An 18491-nucleotide genomic window follows, 5' to 3' on the forward strand; every position below is an offset into this window, starting at 1 on the left:
GCATAATGATTTTGACATAGAGGTATAAAAGCTGCTCCGGTCTTACTTGGTTGGATATGACCCGTAGCTTATGGTCACTAATATTGGCTACTTCTACTGTTGCTTTACTTTTTATCAATCATCATTATCCCATAACCGTTAGTAAGCGGCTGGAGGTCAGATGCGATGTGTCACATGATCTCCCTGAACGTCGTCATCTTCAGACAAATTGTTCTTCAGGGTGAGCGGACCACACTAACCTTTAACCAGGTCAGACAGGTTGTTCTGCTCCACATTTTTCGTGGCGTAGTCAAAGCAGATGTCATCCACCTCTGTGGCGAGGAAGTACCAGCCGTTCATCGTGGCTCCCAGCAGGGGGTAGATGCACGACGCCCCGGTGCCTGAGGACACACACAGCGTGACACTGATCAATTCATGAAGATGATGGTTTTGGCTGTCACTGAACAATGTAGAAATGTGCTGGTGTGTTGTTTAACCCTGTGGTCCTCATTTACGGGCATCAAAAATATTGTTTCCTTGTCTGGAAAAAATTCAAAAAACTCCCCAAATTTCTGAAAATTTGTGAAACCTTCAGGAAGAAAACTCCAGTAATTCCTAAAAAGTTTCCCTTAAAAGTTTTTTTTAAAATCCCCAAATTTGGCAAGAAAATTCTTGTGAATATTTTCAAAAAAAATGAGTAAAAATGTTCCCAAAAAAATCCTAAAAATATCAAAAGTGATTACATGTATATCAGTAAAATTTTTAATATTTTCTTTAAGAACATTCACAAAAAAAAAATCAACCAAAATCCAGCGAAATTCGCTGGATTTTGGTTGTTTTTTTTGTGAATGTTCTTAAGAAACTTTTTTAACATTTCTTTTTTTGAACCAAAAAATGTTCAAAGATTTCGAAAAAATGTTGAAAATGTGAACATCAGAGGTTTCACTGAGAAAATATAGTTTATTTTCCACATTTTCAAACTTTAAAACGGATCAACTGCGATCCGCAGGACGAGGGTTAAAGTAAAAAACTATGAAGGGAGGGACGGCCAACAACGTGACATGATGCTTTTCTGAAGAATGATCTTGGTCTTACTGGCCAGAATGGACAATAAATGTCAGCTCCAGCAGCTTCTATTAAATCATTCACATCTAACAAGGACCAAAGCTGCATAATTCAGTCCAGGCTCAGACAGAGATGGCACTGGTTAGTGAAAGAAAACGCCCAGTGGTGATCCATCAGCCAGCAGACAGCTTCAGTCTGCTTACAGGAAGGTTCAGGGTCACCAATCAGTGACCTGAGGCCCTGAAGACACGCATACACCTGCAGGCTGAGTGAGCACACACACCAACACACACAGCCTTTTCTCTGAGCGACAGAACGGCAACGAGCAGCGACGTGTGGATGGAGGTTTGGGTGTTCGTGCTGGGAACACTGGGAATGACTGGGCTCATGTGCTGGAAGCAACAACTGACATTTCATGTGGCGCTCTGAACCGCAACAAAAATATACAAGAGCAGTCGAATTAACATTTACATCCACAAAAAAAGTCATGGTTTTCTCTCTGCTTTACTGTAAAAACTGTCTGCATTCGGTTATGTTTAAAGGTCTAAGTGACTCGAGCTTAGGGCTGGGTATCGATCTAAAAGTTTCGATACCAGTACCAATACCGATACCTTCACTTCGATACCGGTTCCTAAACGATACTTTTTTCGATACCAGTTTTACAATATATACTCTAACAGAATGAAAATTGCATTACACATTACTTTTCACATCTTGAGTTTAATTTTCCAGTGATTTCCAGTGCAAAAGAACATTTGCAAGCAATGTCCAGTTCAGTACATACTGAGGCACCTTCACCCCCTGACCCTTCCTGGCCGACCCGGAGCCGGTCGCGGGACACCGCCGTGGAGGAAATGCGCCCGGCGGGGGACGGCCCGCACCCGGGGAGAGGTCCCGCGAGGGGATCCTCCCGCACCGAGCGGCCGCCCCTGGCCCGCCGAGTTGAATCCCCCAGGCGGACTGCGCGGACCCCACCCGTTTACCTCTTAACGGTTTCACGCCCTCTTGAACTCTCTCTTCAAAGTTCTTTTCAACTTTCCCTTAAGGTACTTGTCGACTATCGGTCTCGTACCGGTATTTAGCCTTAGATGGAGTTTACCGCCCGCTTTGGCATATACTGCACCGCGCACTATTGGCGTCCATTTTACAAAAGTAGAGCCACGTTTTAGACCTCAGAGGCATCTTTTCCCACTTCGACGACACGCTACACAACTGCAGTAAAGTCAATGTGCCTAACTTGAATTTCACACAGCATGTTTTTTTTCCGGCTTGCCGCAATCACGTGTAATGTTACAGCCAATCACAGGTTTGCTTTATCATAATCACGTGATAAGTACCGGAACATGGAATCGAAAGACGAGGCTTATTTTGATACTCATTACTACCGAAACTGGTTCTTGTGGATCTGCCTGTAGTCCAAGTGATAGATTCCAGTGTTTCCTCTGCATTCATTTAGGAGTGGTGGCGGCACACATACATGACTATTTATGGATACAGCTGTCAACCAAAGTTTATTTGAATTGAAAAATTTTGCTCATTGTGTCAATATTGCTATTTGGCAAAAATCTGATTAATCACAATAAACTAATTACAAAACCTCCTGGTAATTAGATTCATATATTTTCGCATCCCATCACTAGTTATCAGATTTTTAATTAATTCAACTATCACCATCAACGATTTTATTTATATATATATATATATATATACACACACACACACACACATATACATATATACAGGGACGGCTGGTATAAATGGGCTAACAGGGCTAAGCCCTCCCAGGCCAACACAAAAAAGAGGAGAAAATTAGTTTTTAAATAACTTACAACAGATTGTTTTAAGTTTAGGTGAAAACAAAGGTAGCAACAGCACCAATCAGTCAAACGAAAAACACAGAATATCTCTAAATGGGCTTATTTTTTACAGCCCCAACAGACACAGTCTGCTTTCATTAATTTCGTTCTTGTAAGTGATTGACAGGTGTCATGTCCCGCCCCCGTGACTTACGGATCATGTGGGCTAACTTCAGGCAGCCCACAGGCCTTTGACGCAGCGAGAAAAGGTTTAGCTATGGCGGGCGTTACCATGAACGAGGTGGATTATTTGCTTTCATGTCCATTTTCCTCAATGTCTTTGGAGGAAAAGCTGGAAGTTAAGAGACTGGGATCACATCGGTCGTCGATGTGAGCTTCTTTTCAAGTAAGGTAGGCCCATGTTGACCTGTTAAAGGACTGTGACACCTTGTTTTTGCTGAGGTCATGTTGCTTTTGCAGCTGTGTTAACCATTTAATCGGTATTATGCATTTGTTAGCCCACCCAACAAATTTCACCACCAGCCACCACTTTATATATATATATATATATATATACACATACACACACACACATATATATTAATAGGGATTAGTACCGATGTCGATGCCTCTGCGTGGCTGCTTCTGTCCATCGATGAGGTCCTCCACCCAGTGGATGTAGTTGAGGCGCAGGGGGACGGTGGGTATGAGGCGCTCCAGAGGGATCTCAATGGTCAAACCAAAGTCCTCCTTCAACAGGGTGCAGGTCAGCGCTCGCACTGCCTCCGGCTCTCTGAAGTTCACACTAGAGGAAAATAAATGAGGTTGTGTGAGATTTTAATTATTTACAAATGAAAACAGCAGCTGCAGGGAAAAGAGAAAATACAGTAGGTCCATCTAAACTGTTGGTAGTTGAGGTTAAAATGAAAATTCAGACTTCAGCCTTATTTTATCTGTTTTGATAGTTTTGTGTTTACCAAAAACACTGATGAAACCTATGAAACGCCTATTCCTACCAGCTCCAACCGAGTAACAAACACAGATTTTACACTAAGCTTAACTAGATTACCTAAAACGCCTGCGTGCACAACTATGGTGAGTACCAAAGGTCAAAGTATACTAGAAGAACAATGTCAGGAAGTGTGATAGATATGAGAAGATAGCAAACTTCATGACTGTTTCATTCCAGAAATCTGTTGGCATTTAATGTTGAGTCTGTAATGCAACCCCATTTTCCTGATCAGACAGTTCATGACTTAAATTATAATGCTGCCAATTTCCTATTTTATTTGAATATTTCAAACAATATCCAGCCCTTACGCTGTATCTGACTGTAGAGTCAGCTTGGACAATAATACTATTCATCTTTGCTTTATCCTCTAAGCAAGTTTGAATAATTTAAATGTGAAGGGCTGACCTCCACTACAGATGCTGACATGTTCCAAGCTCACAGCATTTAACTCAAACACACACCATCCCCATTTGAAAATAACGAATGGGGATGGGGACCAAAGCCACATAAATAAAACTAAGCTTGCATGAAACTAAAATCTCCATTTAACGACAAATTCAATTTAGTGACTTGCTGATCCTCCTGTTTTAGCACTGAGGCCACCTGACAGCAATTTAACAAACTGCTCTTAATGCAGCACTTCATTAACCTTCTGCTCCTCCAGCCTGGTGCAGCTCTCTGCACCGAGCCCCATCTCTTCACAGAACACACACACGAGCACACACACATGAACACACAAACACAAGCACAGACACACACACACATGGGGGACAATAAGGAGATAAGCAGCCCATCAATTCACAATCCCCTGCTGATGACAATGAATTTCACGTTTCCAACACAGCTCAGACCTCCCACTTTTTACTCCCAACTCTCTCGTTCGACTCTCCCGTCGTCTCCTCTCGACATGTTTAATGATTTCAGCTGTCACGGGCAGCCACGAGTACGGCAGACAAAACGAGTGGGCGAGATAGGTATAATTAAAGCTTTGCAGAGCGCTTTCACACCTTGGCAGATGCAATTAGACACATCCTGGTGATTTGAGCGTCTGGCACCTCACAGGTTTGGTGTGAGAAGAAAAACATCATCTGCTGCTGGAAACGGAGCTTCGGCTCGCAGAGCTCGAGGAGTCAAAGTTTAATTTTGTAGTTATTTGTGCTGTTTTGTCTCACAAATCAATTACACATAAAAAGCGGAAATTTTTGCTTTTTCTGCATTCAGCTGAACATCACAACAGCAATTTTGCCGTCTTACAGGCCTGTGAGACGAGCAGAAAACTCCAACAATTAAATATAAATGAGTGTTCAGGCTGAAAACAATCTAGTTGTCAATGAAGCCTCACATAACAGAGAGACATGGAATCCAGAAGGACGCCGCACTATGGTTTATTACATGATCAGTAAGGACTATACTCAGTGGTTATCATGGCAGCAATAATTAAATACTTTATCATGCCGGTCACAAATACTAGTTACTCTACCTGGAATGTGCATAGCCATATATGCAGCGTTTTATAGTGTTAAACCCAACTTTAATTATTTCATTTTCAGTTCAACATTCTCAACTGCACAATGTCAGAAAATGATTTGACTGCACCCATTATCATTCTGCTATTAGGGGGAACAACACTCTGGTGTGTCTGAAATTTGTAAAACCAATCACGACTGACCGGCAGCAAGTTCAAGATGCAGGCGATGGCGTCTCCACAAAACGGAGTGAAAGGAAAACCGTTCCGGTAAAACACTTGAGGCAGTACTTTGGATGTGCTTAGATTTGTATAAGCTTTCCATCACTAGCTGCGTTTCCATTAGCCTTAGATATGCGCAAAATGTAAATAGCGCAATAAAAAAACTGGTAATGGAAACACCTGAATTTCAAAAAAGGACTAAAATGTCGCTAAAAAGTTTTTACGCTCTCATGAGGTGGATTTTCAGACGTTTTGATATTGAAAAATATCGCAGAAGCGCAACGGAAACACTTTTTCCGCGATTATACGTCAGCGGACGTGACGTACCTGGTCACATGACCAGTTCTCTCAGAGTAAACATGGCGCGGTACGTGTGGACAGAAGAAGAGACCGAGACTTTTCTTACCATTATTCTTGAGAAAAACATCACTGCCATACTAGACAGCAACTGTCAAGGCAACCGCAGTCGATGTAAACATAACAACACCTACACGCAACAGGTTTTGGGCGTCCATCTTCCTGCAGTAAAATCTCGCGGGATGATATTTTACGAGAGTTACGATGCTTCTGCCCAGAACAACCTTCAAAGCGCACATATACTTTGTCGAAATTTTAGAAATATCGCTTTTATTTTGCAAAAAACTGTAATGGAAACCCAACTAATGAAATCCAAACACAGCAGGAAGTCCTACATTCTCCAGATGTGCCGTGCTGTGATCGTCCACTGTGCTCGCAACATATTCAGGAATAACGACTGAAACGGAGGTACAATCTGTAAATAGTTGTTATATCCTCTAAAAACTGCGTCCTGTGTTTTTCTGTGTTGAATATGAGGGGAAAAGCGACCATGTGTGCAGACTGGAGTGGACCTTTTGTTGTATGAACCAAACCATGTGGGTGTCTACTTGTAAATCTGCATCTGTCTGTGCACTTGGATATTTACAGCCCTTCACCGTAAAAACCAAACAGGTCTGCCTTATTGTATCAAAACTAGTGGTGGGACGTGATTTCAAAAAAAATTAATCAAATTAATTAGAGGCATTGTAATTAATTAATCTCATTCTTGTCAAATAGCGATGAATAGAGATATATGTGAACTTAAATAACCAAAGTGTTTCATGTTTCATTTATATTTATCTGCATTATTCATCCGTCTACTACAGTCACAGATTACTGCAAACTCAGAGTGACATTATAGCGATTATATTCAACACTTCAAGACTTTTTGTAAACTAAGCACTTTCAGTGTCTTGAAAAGTGGTCTATTATGGGCTGGCTACACCGTTTGCCATCCATCGTCTGTGAAACGCACCACATTGCATGCTGGTTGTGTTGCAGCGCGTTTCGAGCTGTTATGGCGCGTCCTCCCAGAGCTCATTTGCATAAAGTACAAATACAAATTCAGTGCGGGCAGCGGAGGTCAGACACATTGTGAAATACTCGTTAACCGTCTAAACCACCTGTCATTGAACTAAAATGAGAACAGATACAGCAACTGCACAGCTTATTTCTCACCTTAAATGCTTTCAGAAATACTTGTTGCTGAAGCATTTGTGTGATAAAAGAGAAATTTTGCAGCTGAGCCGCCATGTTGGTCTGATGTTTCCACCAGACTGAAGCTAAAGCACCATCATGATAGTGGCCCACTGCAGTGCATCTTCTTTGCAATTTACTTCAGGTTCATTACTGCCACTTACCATGCTGGAGGGTGCATCAGTGCTACAGGCGTGGCAGAAATTAAGGAAGTGAGAAAAGGTGAAATTAAATGTGTTATTTTTTTAATGCGATATTTTTTCTGTAATTAATTCATCGAAATTAACGTGTTAAATCCCAGCTCTAATATAAACCTTCATCAAACACACCTTTTCCAACATCTAAGTGCTGCTTGAAGATTGCTGCTCCTGTTGTTTCCTGAGGCGATGAGGATTTTAAAACAATAACAAAGTCTACGGCCATTGAGTCAGACTACCTTTACAACAACATGGTAGAGTCATAAAAACACATGTAATCGGAGCATCGTTAACTGATACATGGCAACCCTGGAGCATGTCACAGTAGAAATACAAGTTGTTGTCTGGGATTGTGGGTTGGATTGTGTGTTTTTGGATGCAGTAGTGTCGACACAACGCAGATCAATCACAGATTCTGTGACTTTAGACGTGAGTTTTGCTACAGTAAATGCAGTCAGGGCATAAGTGTGAGGGCGTTCCCAGATGAATAACAGAGCAAAAAGAACCTTAAAACAGATGTGTGCTGTGCTACTGTCCTACTTCACATATTGTTAAAAAGACCAGCTTTATCGATAATCTGGCCAACTGAACTGAACGACAGATCTTAAAGTGACTCTGATGGAGTTGAAAATGAGCCCCAGTGTCCTCGGTTTGCTTCTCTTTAGGGACATTTCTTGCCTCTCCTCATTTCCTGCCATTCCTCTACAGTCGGCTATCTAATAAAAGCAAAAAAAACCCATATCCTTTTTACACCGCTTTATCCTCACTAGGGTCATGGGGGGTGCTGGAGTCTATCCCAGCGGACTCAGGTGAAGGCAGGGGACACCCTGGACAGGTCACCAGTCTGTCACAGGGCTACATATACAGACACACAATTACACTCACATTCACACCTACGGACAATTTAGAGTAATCAATTAACCTCAGCATGTTTTTGGACTGTGGGAGGAAGCTAGCCTAGCCGCGCTAGACCCATGTTCTGAAGGCACAAGGGTCTAGGGAAGCTCGACAGGGAGGGAGGCGGGCTAAAAGGTTGTCTTTCAAATCACTCTGCAGCAATTGGGTAGGTATACAACCAATCCGCGCAACGAATAGGCTGACGGAGTTCCGAGAGCACCGGCGGATTGTGGCTAAGTCCCATTAGCTTCCCAACCAGCGGAGCCAACTGGTATATTAAGGATTTGCCATATCCCGTCGGCATAAGTCCAAATACGTCTTTCTTCTCAATGAAACACTTCAGTGCCGTCCTTTGTTTATCTTTCAAGTTGAATTTTAGCTTCAAATCTTTAAGGGCTGTGGCCAAAGCCGAGTCGAAAGATAACTGTTTATTGTGCGCCGGTTGTTTCTGTCAGAATCGTCGCGCCTCTGTCGTCACTTAGTTACGCCCGCCTTCTGACTCTACACTTCATGGTGATTCGTCGGCCAGTTTTAGGAGAATCCACCCTCGAGCCTTATGGAGGGTAACTAGACCCACCCTGGCAGAGAATTAAATTCGTTGCCGTGGGTTGTCTAGCACGACTAGGCTAGGAGGAAGCCGGAGTACCCGGAGAAAACCCACGCATGCACAGGGAGAACATGCAAACTCCATGCAGAAAGATCCCAGGCAACCGGGACTCGAACCAGGGATCTTCTTGCTGCAAGGCAAAAGCGCTAACCACTACCCCACTGTGCAGCCCCTGCTAATACCAATTTATCTCATTCTCAATTCATGGACACGACTGAGAGGAAGCAGGCGACAGACGTGCCTCAATGCTAAACTGATTCTGCTCCGTGCATCTTCACTCAGAAGTGATAGCAAAGACAAACGACCCCAAATGAGAAGCAATTTACCTGCACAGTCCCACATCAATCTTACCCAGTGTCTCTCCACCTAATGAACATATAAGGTTAATGGTCCAGTTTCAACAGCTGCTGACCTCTCACAGAAAACCAACACCTGGTTCCTCTGAGGATCTAAGACGAACCACTGAGCAGATGCGCACTTTAAAAAATGTCCCAACCTTTGGGGAGAAATCAGGCTAATGAGGGAGAAGTGATACATCAGCATAGCGCTTCCCCAAAATGAAAGCCAGCCTCTCTCATCTGCCCCGCTCTCAGATATTCTGCCCTCTTTCATTTCTCCTCAGAGGCATCATTAGATAAGGATCAATATTCAGAGAGGGAGGCTGCTCAGGCCAGCCCTCTATTTTTAGCCCCTCATATGTGTGAGTGTGTGTGCAATGCAGACCGATCACTCCCATCAGCACCACTGCGAATGGCACATCTCCATGGCAACCCCACCTACTGAACAGAAGAGGAGAGCACGCAAATCCGGCCACGCTGGAGCAATGGCTGATGCCAGAAGGAGCGTGAGCGTGCCCGCGATTTACGCTTCTGCTGCCACGTAGGTTCGTCGCAGCGTGCTTACGCATTTAACGTGGCCGACGGGATACAGTATGGGACAAACCTGAGCAGAAAAGTTGAGATGAGACGAGATGGGAGAGACTGTAACAACACCAGAGACACCGAGGGAAAGAAGCTGGACTGCAGCTTAGGTAAAACCCAAGTGGACCAAGCGAGACGGAGTAGAAATAAATTGAGATTCAAGTGCTGAGAGGCAGAAAAGTTCTTGGCTCAGATGGATGAAGAGGACGACATCATTAAACCGGAGGGAGGTTTACTGCTGAGACAAACAGCTCGCTACATGATCAGCATGAAAGCACACACAGTAACACACACACACTTTCAATCTCTGTCCACAGAGAGGTGACCTTCAAGGTACATCTACTTCAATGTGAGCGCGCTGGGAAATATTTTGTGCTGATTAGCCGCAACTTCTCTCATGTCAGGTGTTTTTTCTGCACACGTCGAGCCCTCACAAGAGCAGCAAAGAGAGCATCACTTAAAGCTCACCAGGAAAACTAGTCGTGAATATTTCTGAGCTCACTCTGTAAATCTGGAGAAATGCTGACGCTGGAGGAGACGACCATGAGAATCCCAAAAGCAACCGCCAATTACACTGAAGTAGCTATGTGTCCAGAACATGTTATTATGCGCATTTTGAAGTAAATCCCAATTTGGCAACAAGTTTTTGAACTCATTTGAGGTGTTAAGTTAATAGAGTTAATGCCCACAATAGGTGAAGGAAACACCTTTTTCAACTCCCATTTGTTTCCACTTCGGTATTTGTCTTCCTAAAATGTGAAATATGGACGGTACCAGATGATATTAAAGAGTGATTACAAGTTTCCCTTTTGAAAACAACTCCTGAGGACTTCTCTCATTTTTTTTCTTGAAAATAAATAAAATGTAGCTTGTTTCTTCTTCTTCAAGGTTTATAAGCCTGTGGAAAACTTTTTCTTTTTGGTTCACTGCAGACATGCATAACGCAGCCTCCAGTGCATCCTTCTACTCAGCTAATCAGCGAACAGAAACAAGCCTGAATCACAATCACTTTTTCATTTTTATTTCTTGTGACATATTGCTTGGTCTTCAAAAAATAAATTAATCAAGTTCCAAGATCTGTCCTATGTTATGACAGAATTTTCCTGATGTTTCAGGTATTTCCTGAGGTACTGTTTCGGTATCTGTATGTAAATATTTAAGTAGAATTTTGGTATCGTGACAGCACTTATCCACTGTCCAGCATGTCTTGAGAATGTTCGTAAAGGAAACTGATCTGTATGAGCGAAAAGAATGATAAATCTGTTAACGATCTAAATATGCTAGCTAGATAAATATCTTTCTCCAGAATCACAGACTCACCCTCTAACAGAGAGAATGTGATCTAAAATGACAAAAGGATGATTTGGAGGCAAAGGAGCAGGAGATAAAGTTCATTTGTCATTTGGTATAAATCAAATGTGTGACCAAATAACTCAATGTACTGAATGTGCCAGTAGTGTTGCAAAATATTTGGCATAAACAGCAGCGGTTGTGACTGGAACTGCATAAATGGTGCAGCTGTTGAACTCCTCGGAGGAGATGTGTGTTCATTTTTTAACCAATCAAAACCAAGAGAAGCAAAATTATAATATTAGATATAAAGGGCAAGGCACTTAAGTGATGCTCGCTTCTTCGCACCACATTTTGAGGAGCAAAATATGTAAAAATATCCTGTTTAAGGTGCTGACTTTCCTTCTCATCTTTCCCATCTCTTAACAACAGTGCAGACCACTCTAGTGCTATATTTATCTATTTAAAATCATCAGAGACCTTAATTATCCATTCATTTTCTCCTCTTTTGCCAAGAACGTGTTTAATAAAACATCTCTGAACAGAACTGGTATGAAAATTGAACAATTTTAAATTAAATGTCACTGGGGTTGTTGCATTTTTAATAACCATTCATGCTTCCTAATCCTCGATCTGCCTGATCAGAGCCCCCCTTCTCATTCCCCCAAAAACTGAAACAAACATTCAAACTGTTTGGAGGTTTATCTGGTTCCTCCCTTTAAATCCAATCAACTCCACCACATTTCTGCTGCTGCCTCTGGTCTGAGCTCTGCCCGCTGCTATCAGTCCTCCCCACTGACGATCCCTAAATGAGGGGAGTCCTATCTCCCCCGAGGATTGAGTGAGTGTCTCCCCAAGATTACTCTCATCCCCCAACTCACTGCTTAAATACTTAAAAACCCACTAGATGAATTCATTGAAAAATACAAAACCACCGCTAATCCCTCCACTGATGGAACGACAGGCTGACGGGGAGGAAGGAGCCAAATTCCTGCAGACGACTAACCAGAGCTGCTACCGCACACAAAGTCAGACGCAAATCCTGGACATCCGTTAACGCTGCGGGCGAACAGAGCGAACTGGCACCAGACTCTGGCCTGTTTTCACTCAATGTCTGATCAACATTCAGGGTTCAACCCTTTGTGTGAAAATTTTAGGAAAAGCGAAGGACGGGCTCATTCTAAAATCCTCTTTTTAGTTGGCAACTTGTAAAAGTAAAAACCACTTGAATGGAGTTGGAACAATGGGAGCGTGCTGTCCAACAAGAAAATATCACATGACATTTTGACAAATAAGACAATTTAAGAGGGGTGATAAATCTATTATAGGATGCAGATATGTTGTAGAAAGAGGGTGCCAAATCATCAACAGTTTCTGGTCAACCTTCTCTGATTTGCCTGAAATCTTTGTGGCATAAAAGACTGACACTGAACTATTAAAATAAAACACATTATCATATATACTACACCAAAAAAATTGGTATCAGCACCTAAATTGCAGAAACTGAGTGGATCTCATTTGCTCATTTTCTCCAGTTTCTACAACTGGTGTAAATGTAAGAATATGTTGCATCTCAAACAAATACGGACCAACTGTGTCCGCCTCGTGCCGGTTCAGTCTAGGGCTGTACCCAAATATCCCAAATATCCGGATATTCGTTCGCTACGGCACTATCCGGATATAAATTTGGTATCTGAATATTCGCCCCCCCCCACCCCCCGTCGGACGTTACCGGGCGGAAAGAATATGCTGTCTTCCCTCCACCTTTGGCCCACATCGGCTCATATCGGCTCATCTCATCATGTGATCACATAAACATATACACATATGTCGATGTGATCACTCCCTCCTCCCCCGAGACGTAAATATTCGGAGCTCGTCTCTTCCCTGCGCCTTCAGCCCATTTCGGCTCATCCCGCCGTGTTCTTCGGCTCATCTCGGTTCCTCCATTCGTGTCTGTAAACACCACCTGAAAGGCCGGGTTACTGCCGACTCTGACGTCACGCTTCACTTCGTTGCATAAACACAAGACAAGATGCTGAAGACCTCTGCTGAAGACAAAACGAAGGCAACGAAGGTCGGTTTACACTGAGTTCAATCTGTCATCAAGAAATGTTGGCCAGAACTTTCTAAAAATGAATTTTCGGGCCGTCCAAGTCACAAGCCGCCACTACCGCACCCCCAAAATAGTCTTAAGAAATGACTTTTTGAAATGCTAAATCTAATTTTACCCATTAGCAGATAGTGACTTCTATCGGAAATGACACTGACTGAGCAGCAGGGCAGAGCACTGCGCTCTGTGAGTGCTTTTCTTGGTAGGACTGTCGTTACAGTCTTCAATTTGAATGCTTGTTCCTTTAAAGTTACACACAAGTTAATAAAATGTTATTTTCTTATCACCAATCATCCCAGATTTCTGTCCTTGAAGAAAATTAACTGCTAACTAATAGAACTGGTGAATGCAATGCAATGATTAACATGTAATTAGGGCTGGAGCTGAATATTTGGACATCTGAATATTCGGTCAGACGACGGTATCCGAATATTTATTTTGACTAAATAACGTCAGACGTTACAAACCGAAACGAAAATTCGTCATTAATCGGGGCTGAATATCCGGAGCCCAGAAATTGTTATTCAGGCCAGCCCTACGTGTAGTGAGTCTACCTGCTAGCTAAATACAAGGAACAGTGAACTCCAGCTGTAATCTTGGACGCTGCTTTACTTCCACAGACCACTGCTTCATGTTAGTGTCTGTTCACATGTTTCTGTTGTCACAAATTTCACTCACATTCCTACCAAGTTGTCACATTCCCTGATTGTCTAAGTCCAGCTTCCACGCTGGGCGTCCAACCCAAACACTGCCAGCCTATTGTTTGTCATCTGTCTGTCTGACAGGAAGCCGCAGACAGACACAGAGATGCTACAAACCGATAATTAACACCTGTCACAGACACGCATCATGTGGGGTTTTACAGCGTGCCCACACACACAGAACCCGGCCCGCTATAAGATGATTGATTGGCCACCTCACAACCACAAAAGAGCAGCCCACACCAATATGTTCACAGCCGTGCACAGATGTTGGGCCTCGCTGCAGCAACACCATGTCTGCATTCATCTGCATAACACAGACAATAACAAGTGATTTCCTCACTGAGCAGACGGCTACCTGTTTCACACAAACAAAGGAGGAGGACACAAGTCCAACAATAACTGTCAGTTTCTACAGTCACTGTTTTTGTCCTCCGTCTTTGTTTTAGTGGACGGTTGTAGTAAATTTCAAAAGAATTCAAAATAAATCAAACATAGTGGCATGCCGTCCAGATATTAATAGTAAATGGTAAATCAGTCATGAGTCCAAACTAAAATAAAGAAGCGGTTAGTGTCTGAAAATCTGGAACAGGTTCTTTTGTCATATGAAACATAAGACAAAAGTCTCAATTGCACCAAGTGTTCAAATGTTTGTCAGATACATAATAAAAATAAGAAAATACTTATTTAAAGTCAAGCCTTTGATCAAGAAGCTGAACAAGCATTCAGTGTAAACTCCCTGTTCGTAAAACGTACTTAAGTAAGATGCAAAGCCCAGATAAAGCCCATATAATAAACTAAAGTGGTAATAACAGAATGAAAGTAGATTACATTACTTTGAAAAGCTGGAGAACAGCTTTTAGCCAACACTTTAAAATTCAAAACAGAACAAATGACAAACCGCTAATCTTGACACGTTAAGGTTAAGCGGCCCGTGGGCAGGCCATTTTGATATCTGCATAAGCATTTTTCGAAATAGAACTACACTGCCAAATCGATGATAGAAACATTACACGCCGATGGAAAGCTTAGATTCTCATGAATCCGCCGGTATAAACCACTTTCAGACGTGATTACCACAGCGGGTAATATAAACACATTTGTCCGACAAACAACGAATATCCATCCATCCGTTCTCTATACACGGCTTCAACATACACAGCGCGACTCACATTTGCGGGTTCATTATTACACACAGATGAAAATATTCCACAAAAAACGGCCATAATCCAACCTTGGACATCCAGACGAAACAAGCCAGTAAACTATTTTGTCCAAAACATGTCTTGAAGTCGGTATATAATCCACGAATAGGTCATTTTCAAGGAAATGCACCTCGCGATGCGCGTCCAATATTCCCTGTACTTCTCCTCATATTTTTATTTACAAATAAAATATTAGCGATTTTTTTGTACTGAAAATGGCTGGAATTGACTGCACCTTATAGGGCTACGTTTAGCAAATAACTTATTAACAAAAACATGTGGCTAAATTAATTCTTTTCAAAACAAAATTCTTCAAATTCCAAAAGAAATACTTGAGACTGCAACTGCTGGTTATTATTAACGGCAGACATAACAAAGGTGTGACTACCTACAACAATTATGGTTTTGTTCAAGTGTAGCTTCAAAGTGAGTCAGTGAATATGCAAAACAGCAGCACACATCTGGATAAAATATAGACTTCATCAATAACTAGTTATTAGTTAAACCCGTGCTTTTCCTGTGGCAACAATGTCTAAAAATGCCTCCGAGAACTGTGATGACAATTAACAATATTATTGCCATTCCTGAATTATCAGTCCACCTAATTCAGAGCTGTGGCAACACAGGTGCAGACATCCTCCAACATCTCCTGCTACTCATCCACAGGTTTCATTTACGAGCGCTTTATTACGTACAAATCAAGGAGAATCACAAACATGAACCCCGATTTGCCTGGACATTCTGCTTCATTATTAAGTATTGCAAACAGGTGCATGACAGTGAGAGGCGACCCACTGGAGACAAAACACAAATTCTATGTGCAAACCACAACTTGCAGTTCCAACATCTGCCCACAGACAGCGAATAAAGACAGAAGTAGGAGATGGAGAGCCACTGCAGCAATCATGAGCTCACACTGTTTGACGTCAACACCAGTAATCCCACCAGACATATTCTTCCTTTGTTCTCCTGCCTGGACTTTTTCACATTTCTGAACAGCATCTCGCTGGGAGGGACACACGCATACACAGACACACACACAGACACACAGACACACAGACACACAGACACACAGACACACACACACATTCATTAACTGGTGTCCAGTTCGACTGAAACACGGGAAGCTCAATGGCACTTTTCGACTGACACATTAACCTATTTCTAACTACATTATGAATTGGATTTAAACTGCCACTCATACATACTTTTTGAAGTAACGCAGAAACGCAGAGGCATGAGAGGACAGACTGAAAAAGGGAAAAAAAATCTTTTGATGCTGGGTCCATTAATCATTTGTCCAGTGATGTTTCTCCTCCTGCTGTTGCCAGAAGCTGAATGAGCAGCATCAACATCAGACTGAGTCAGCCAGGACATGAGATGCTGAATGTGTTCCTCTGGGCTACACTGAGTAAAGCTGCCACATTGGTGAAAATAAGTGCAGTTTGTGGTCAAAAATATGTGGACATCTGAGCATTTTAACTCTGCGGGAGAACTGCAGAAATGTGCTTACAATTTAATAACTGAGGTTGATCACTTGCTCAGGGCGAGAGCCTCTCATCATATTAAACATGACATGGTTGGTGGATTTTGCTATTTCCACGTGTTCATGTCATCGATCTTAAAGTTATATGATTACTGCTGTATAACGTTATCGGTACTGAGCACAATATTTAGATTTAATTACCAAGAGTAACAGAGTTTAGTTGATATCAGTAGTCTATATTTTTCTAACTTATGAGGCTCTTCCAAATTTTTATGTGAAGCTATAAAAACCATGATTATTAGGGATATAACAATCCATCCATCTGGATCTATACATCAGTTCAATCATCAATGGCTGAACATGATCGATGCACATGTAAATATAAGCTGTATCATCTTTAATTTAGCTGATCAAAAACATGTGCTGGGTAGAACAGAGGGTCTGTTTTATTGATCATGTTTTATAAATGATCTGTACGAGTTTAGAAAATAAAACAGCATCTCATATTTTAGTTGCTTTACATCTAATCGCGTTAAATGTGCACATAATATCAGCTGATATCCACTGCAGGACCCTGGATAGACCTGAATCAAAATCATATTGTGGTGATGGAATATTGAATCTTTGACTAAAGAATTTATAATATATATAAGTATATTTATAATATACTTAGTTTATAATATTTATAAGTCTGGTTCTCAGTCTGCATTTCAGATGTTGGATGAAATTGAGGTCAAGTTCTTCCACATTAAGCTATTTTAAAAAGCATTTCATCATTGGTGCCCCAGAGTTGGACTCTTATCAAACCTAGTTTTGACCAAACAAATACATCACCACCCCAACTCCCCATAATTTGGATATTTGAGTGACCAAGAAGAACTTTCTCTACTTATGCTGATACAAATAAAGTAAAACTAAAGCTGAAGCTCTCCTACAGCATGTGGACATGGACTATAAAGCGTATGTACAATAACTGTGCAGTTCACAGGAGACCAGAGCTGCTGAGTGATTCTCTGGTCCAAACATTTAACTAGTGACCGTGGTGAGAGATCAGTGATCAAAGATTAAAAATCAATACCTTAAAGCAGATTACTTTCAAGCAGTCCCCTGTGGGAGGGCAGAATCAGTAAACACACAGTGTCGGTACTCACACAGGTTTTCCTGTCAGGCTAGTGTGGACGTGCTGCTGGAAGTCTGGATATTTGGAGGCCAGGTAGGAGAAGTCCGGAGGTTTGTCTTTGTAGCGGTTCCTGGGATGCATGGACTTATTCAGGGACATGGTCTGACCTGATCTCAGGGAAAAAGCAAAAGCATCAGTGTGGATAGTTGAGGAGCAACAGGAACAGAGAGAAGTTACTAACACTGTGGTTTGTGAGGAAAACAAGCGTGGAGATGCTGATGTGACAGAGAATGGACACTAGTTTGGACTCTGAAACAGCTAACGTTGGAAAAGAAGAACATTTTGATCCACCAAAAACTTATTCCGTCAACTATAGCCCCTGCTGTTTCCAGTAGCACCGATGAGACTTTCGAACACACTTCAAATCTCTCCAGTTACTTCATTCTCCGTGGGAGGCGGAAGAAATCTTTTTCACGTTTCAAATCGGAGTAAAATGTAACGACTTCCAGGAGCTAGTTTGAAGCTAACTCCAGAAGCTAACGTTTATCCAACATTTGTTTCTGCTCACCTTCACGGTACGTTTATCTGGTGGTTGCTAATATTCTCAGACTGACGCTGACTCTTCAGACTTTACCAGAGTTTAGAAAAAGCAAACACAACTCACGTTGCTCAAACGTTGGTCCACTTTCTGCAACTCTCTTCCTGGACTCCTTCGACGTCACGTTCGTGCGCCGGTACGTGTTGACGTCGTTAAAGCGGTTGCCATGTGAACGGCTAAACTATGCCTTAAGCTTTTCAGGAAGTTTGAAATTGAAAAGATGAAGTAGAGAAACGATTTTTAAGTATTACGTGTCCAGTTATAAATAAATACATTTTAAAATTG

The 18491-nt window shown here is 42.0% G+C and overlaps 1 protein-coding gene across 2 annotated transcripts in view; it reads right to left on the bottom strand.

Moving 5' to 3' along the window:
- Positions 1-18383, bottom strand: part of mettl16 (methyltransferase 16, N6-methyladenosin) — a 37145-nt gene extending 18762 nt beyond the window's left edge. Inside the window, exons 1-4 of one of the 2 annotated variants that reach the window (XM_051957640.1) lie at positions 18273-18383; positions 17640-17775; positions 3458-3645; positions 240-380 (exon numbers count right to left, since the gene is read on the bottom strand). In XM_051957640.1, the coding sequence (XP_051813600.1) occupies positions 240-380; positions 3458-3645; positions 17640-17767 (457 nt within the window). In that variant the 5' untranslated portion in view covers positions 17768-17775; positions 18273-18383. Of the gene's footprint in view, positions 1-239; positions 381-3457; positions 3646-17639; positions 17776-18176 lie in introns of both variants that reach the window. The other variant, XM_051957641.1, reaches the window with a different exon arrangement.
- Between the last annotated feature and the right edge of the window lie 108 nt (positions 18384-18491).

The sequence above is a fragment of the Acanthochromis polyacanthus genome, chromosome 13, assembly GCF_021347895.1.
Source record: "Acanthochromis polyacanthus isolate Apoly-LR-REF ecotype Palm Island chromosome 13, KAUST_Apoly_ChrSc, whole genome shotgun sequence".
Lineage (NCBI taxonomy): Eukaryota > Metazoa > Chordata > Actinopteri > Pomacentridae > Acanthochromis > Acanthochromis polyacanthus.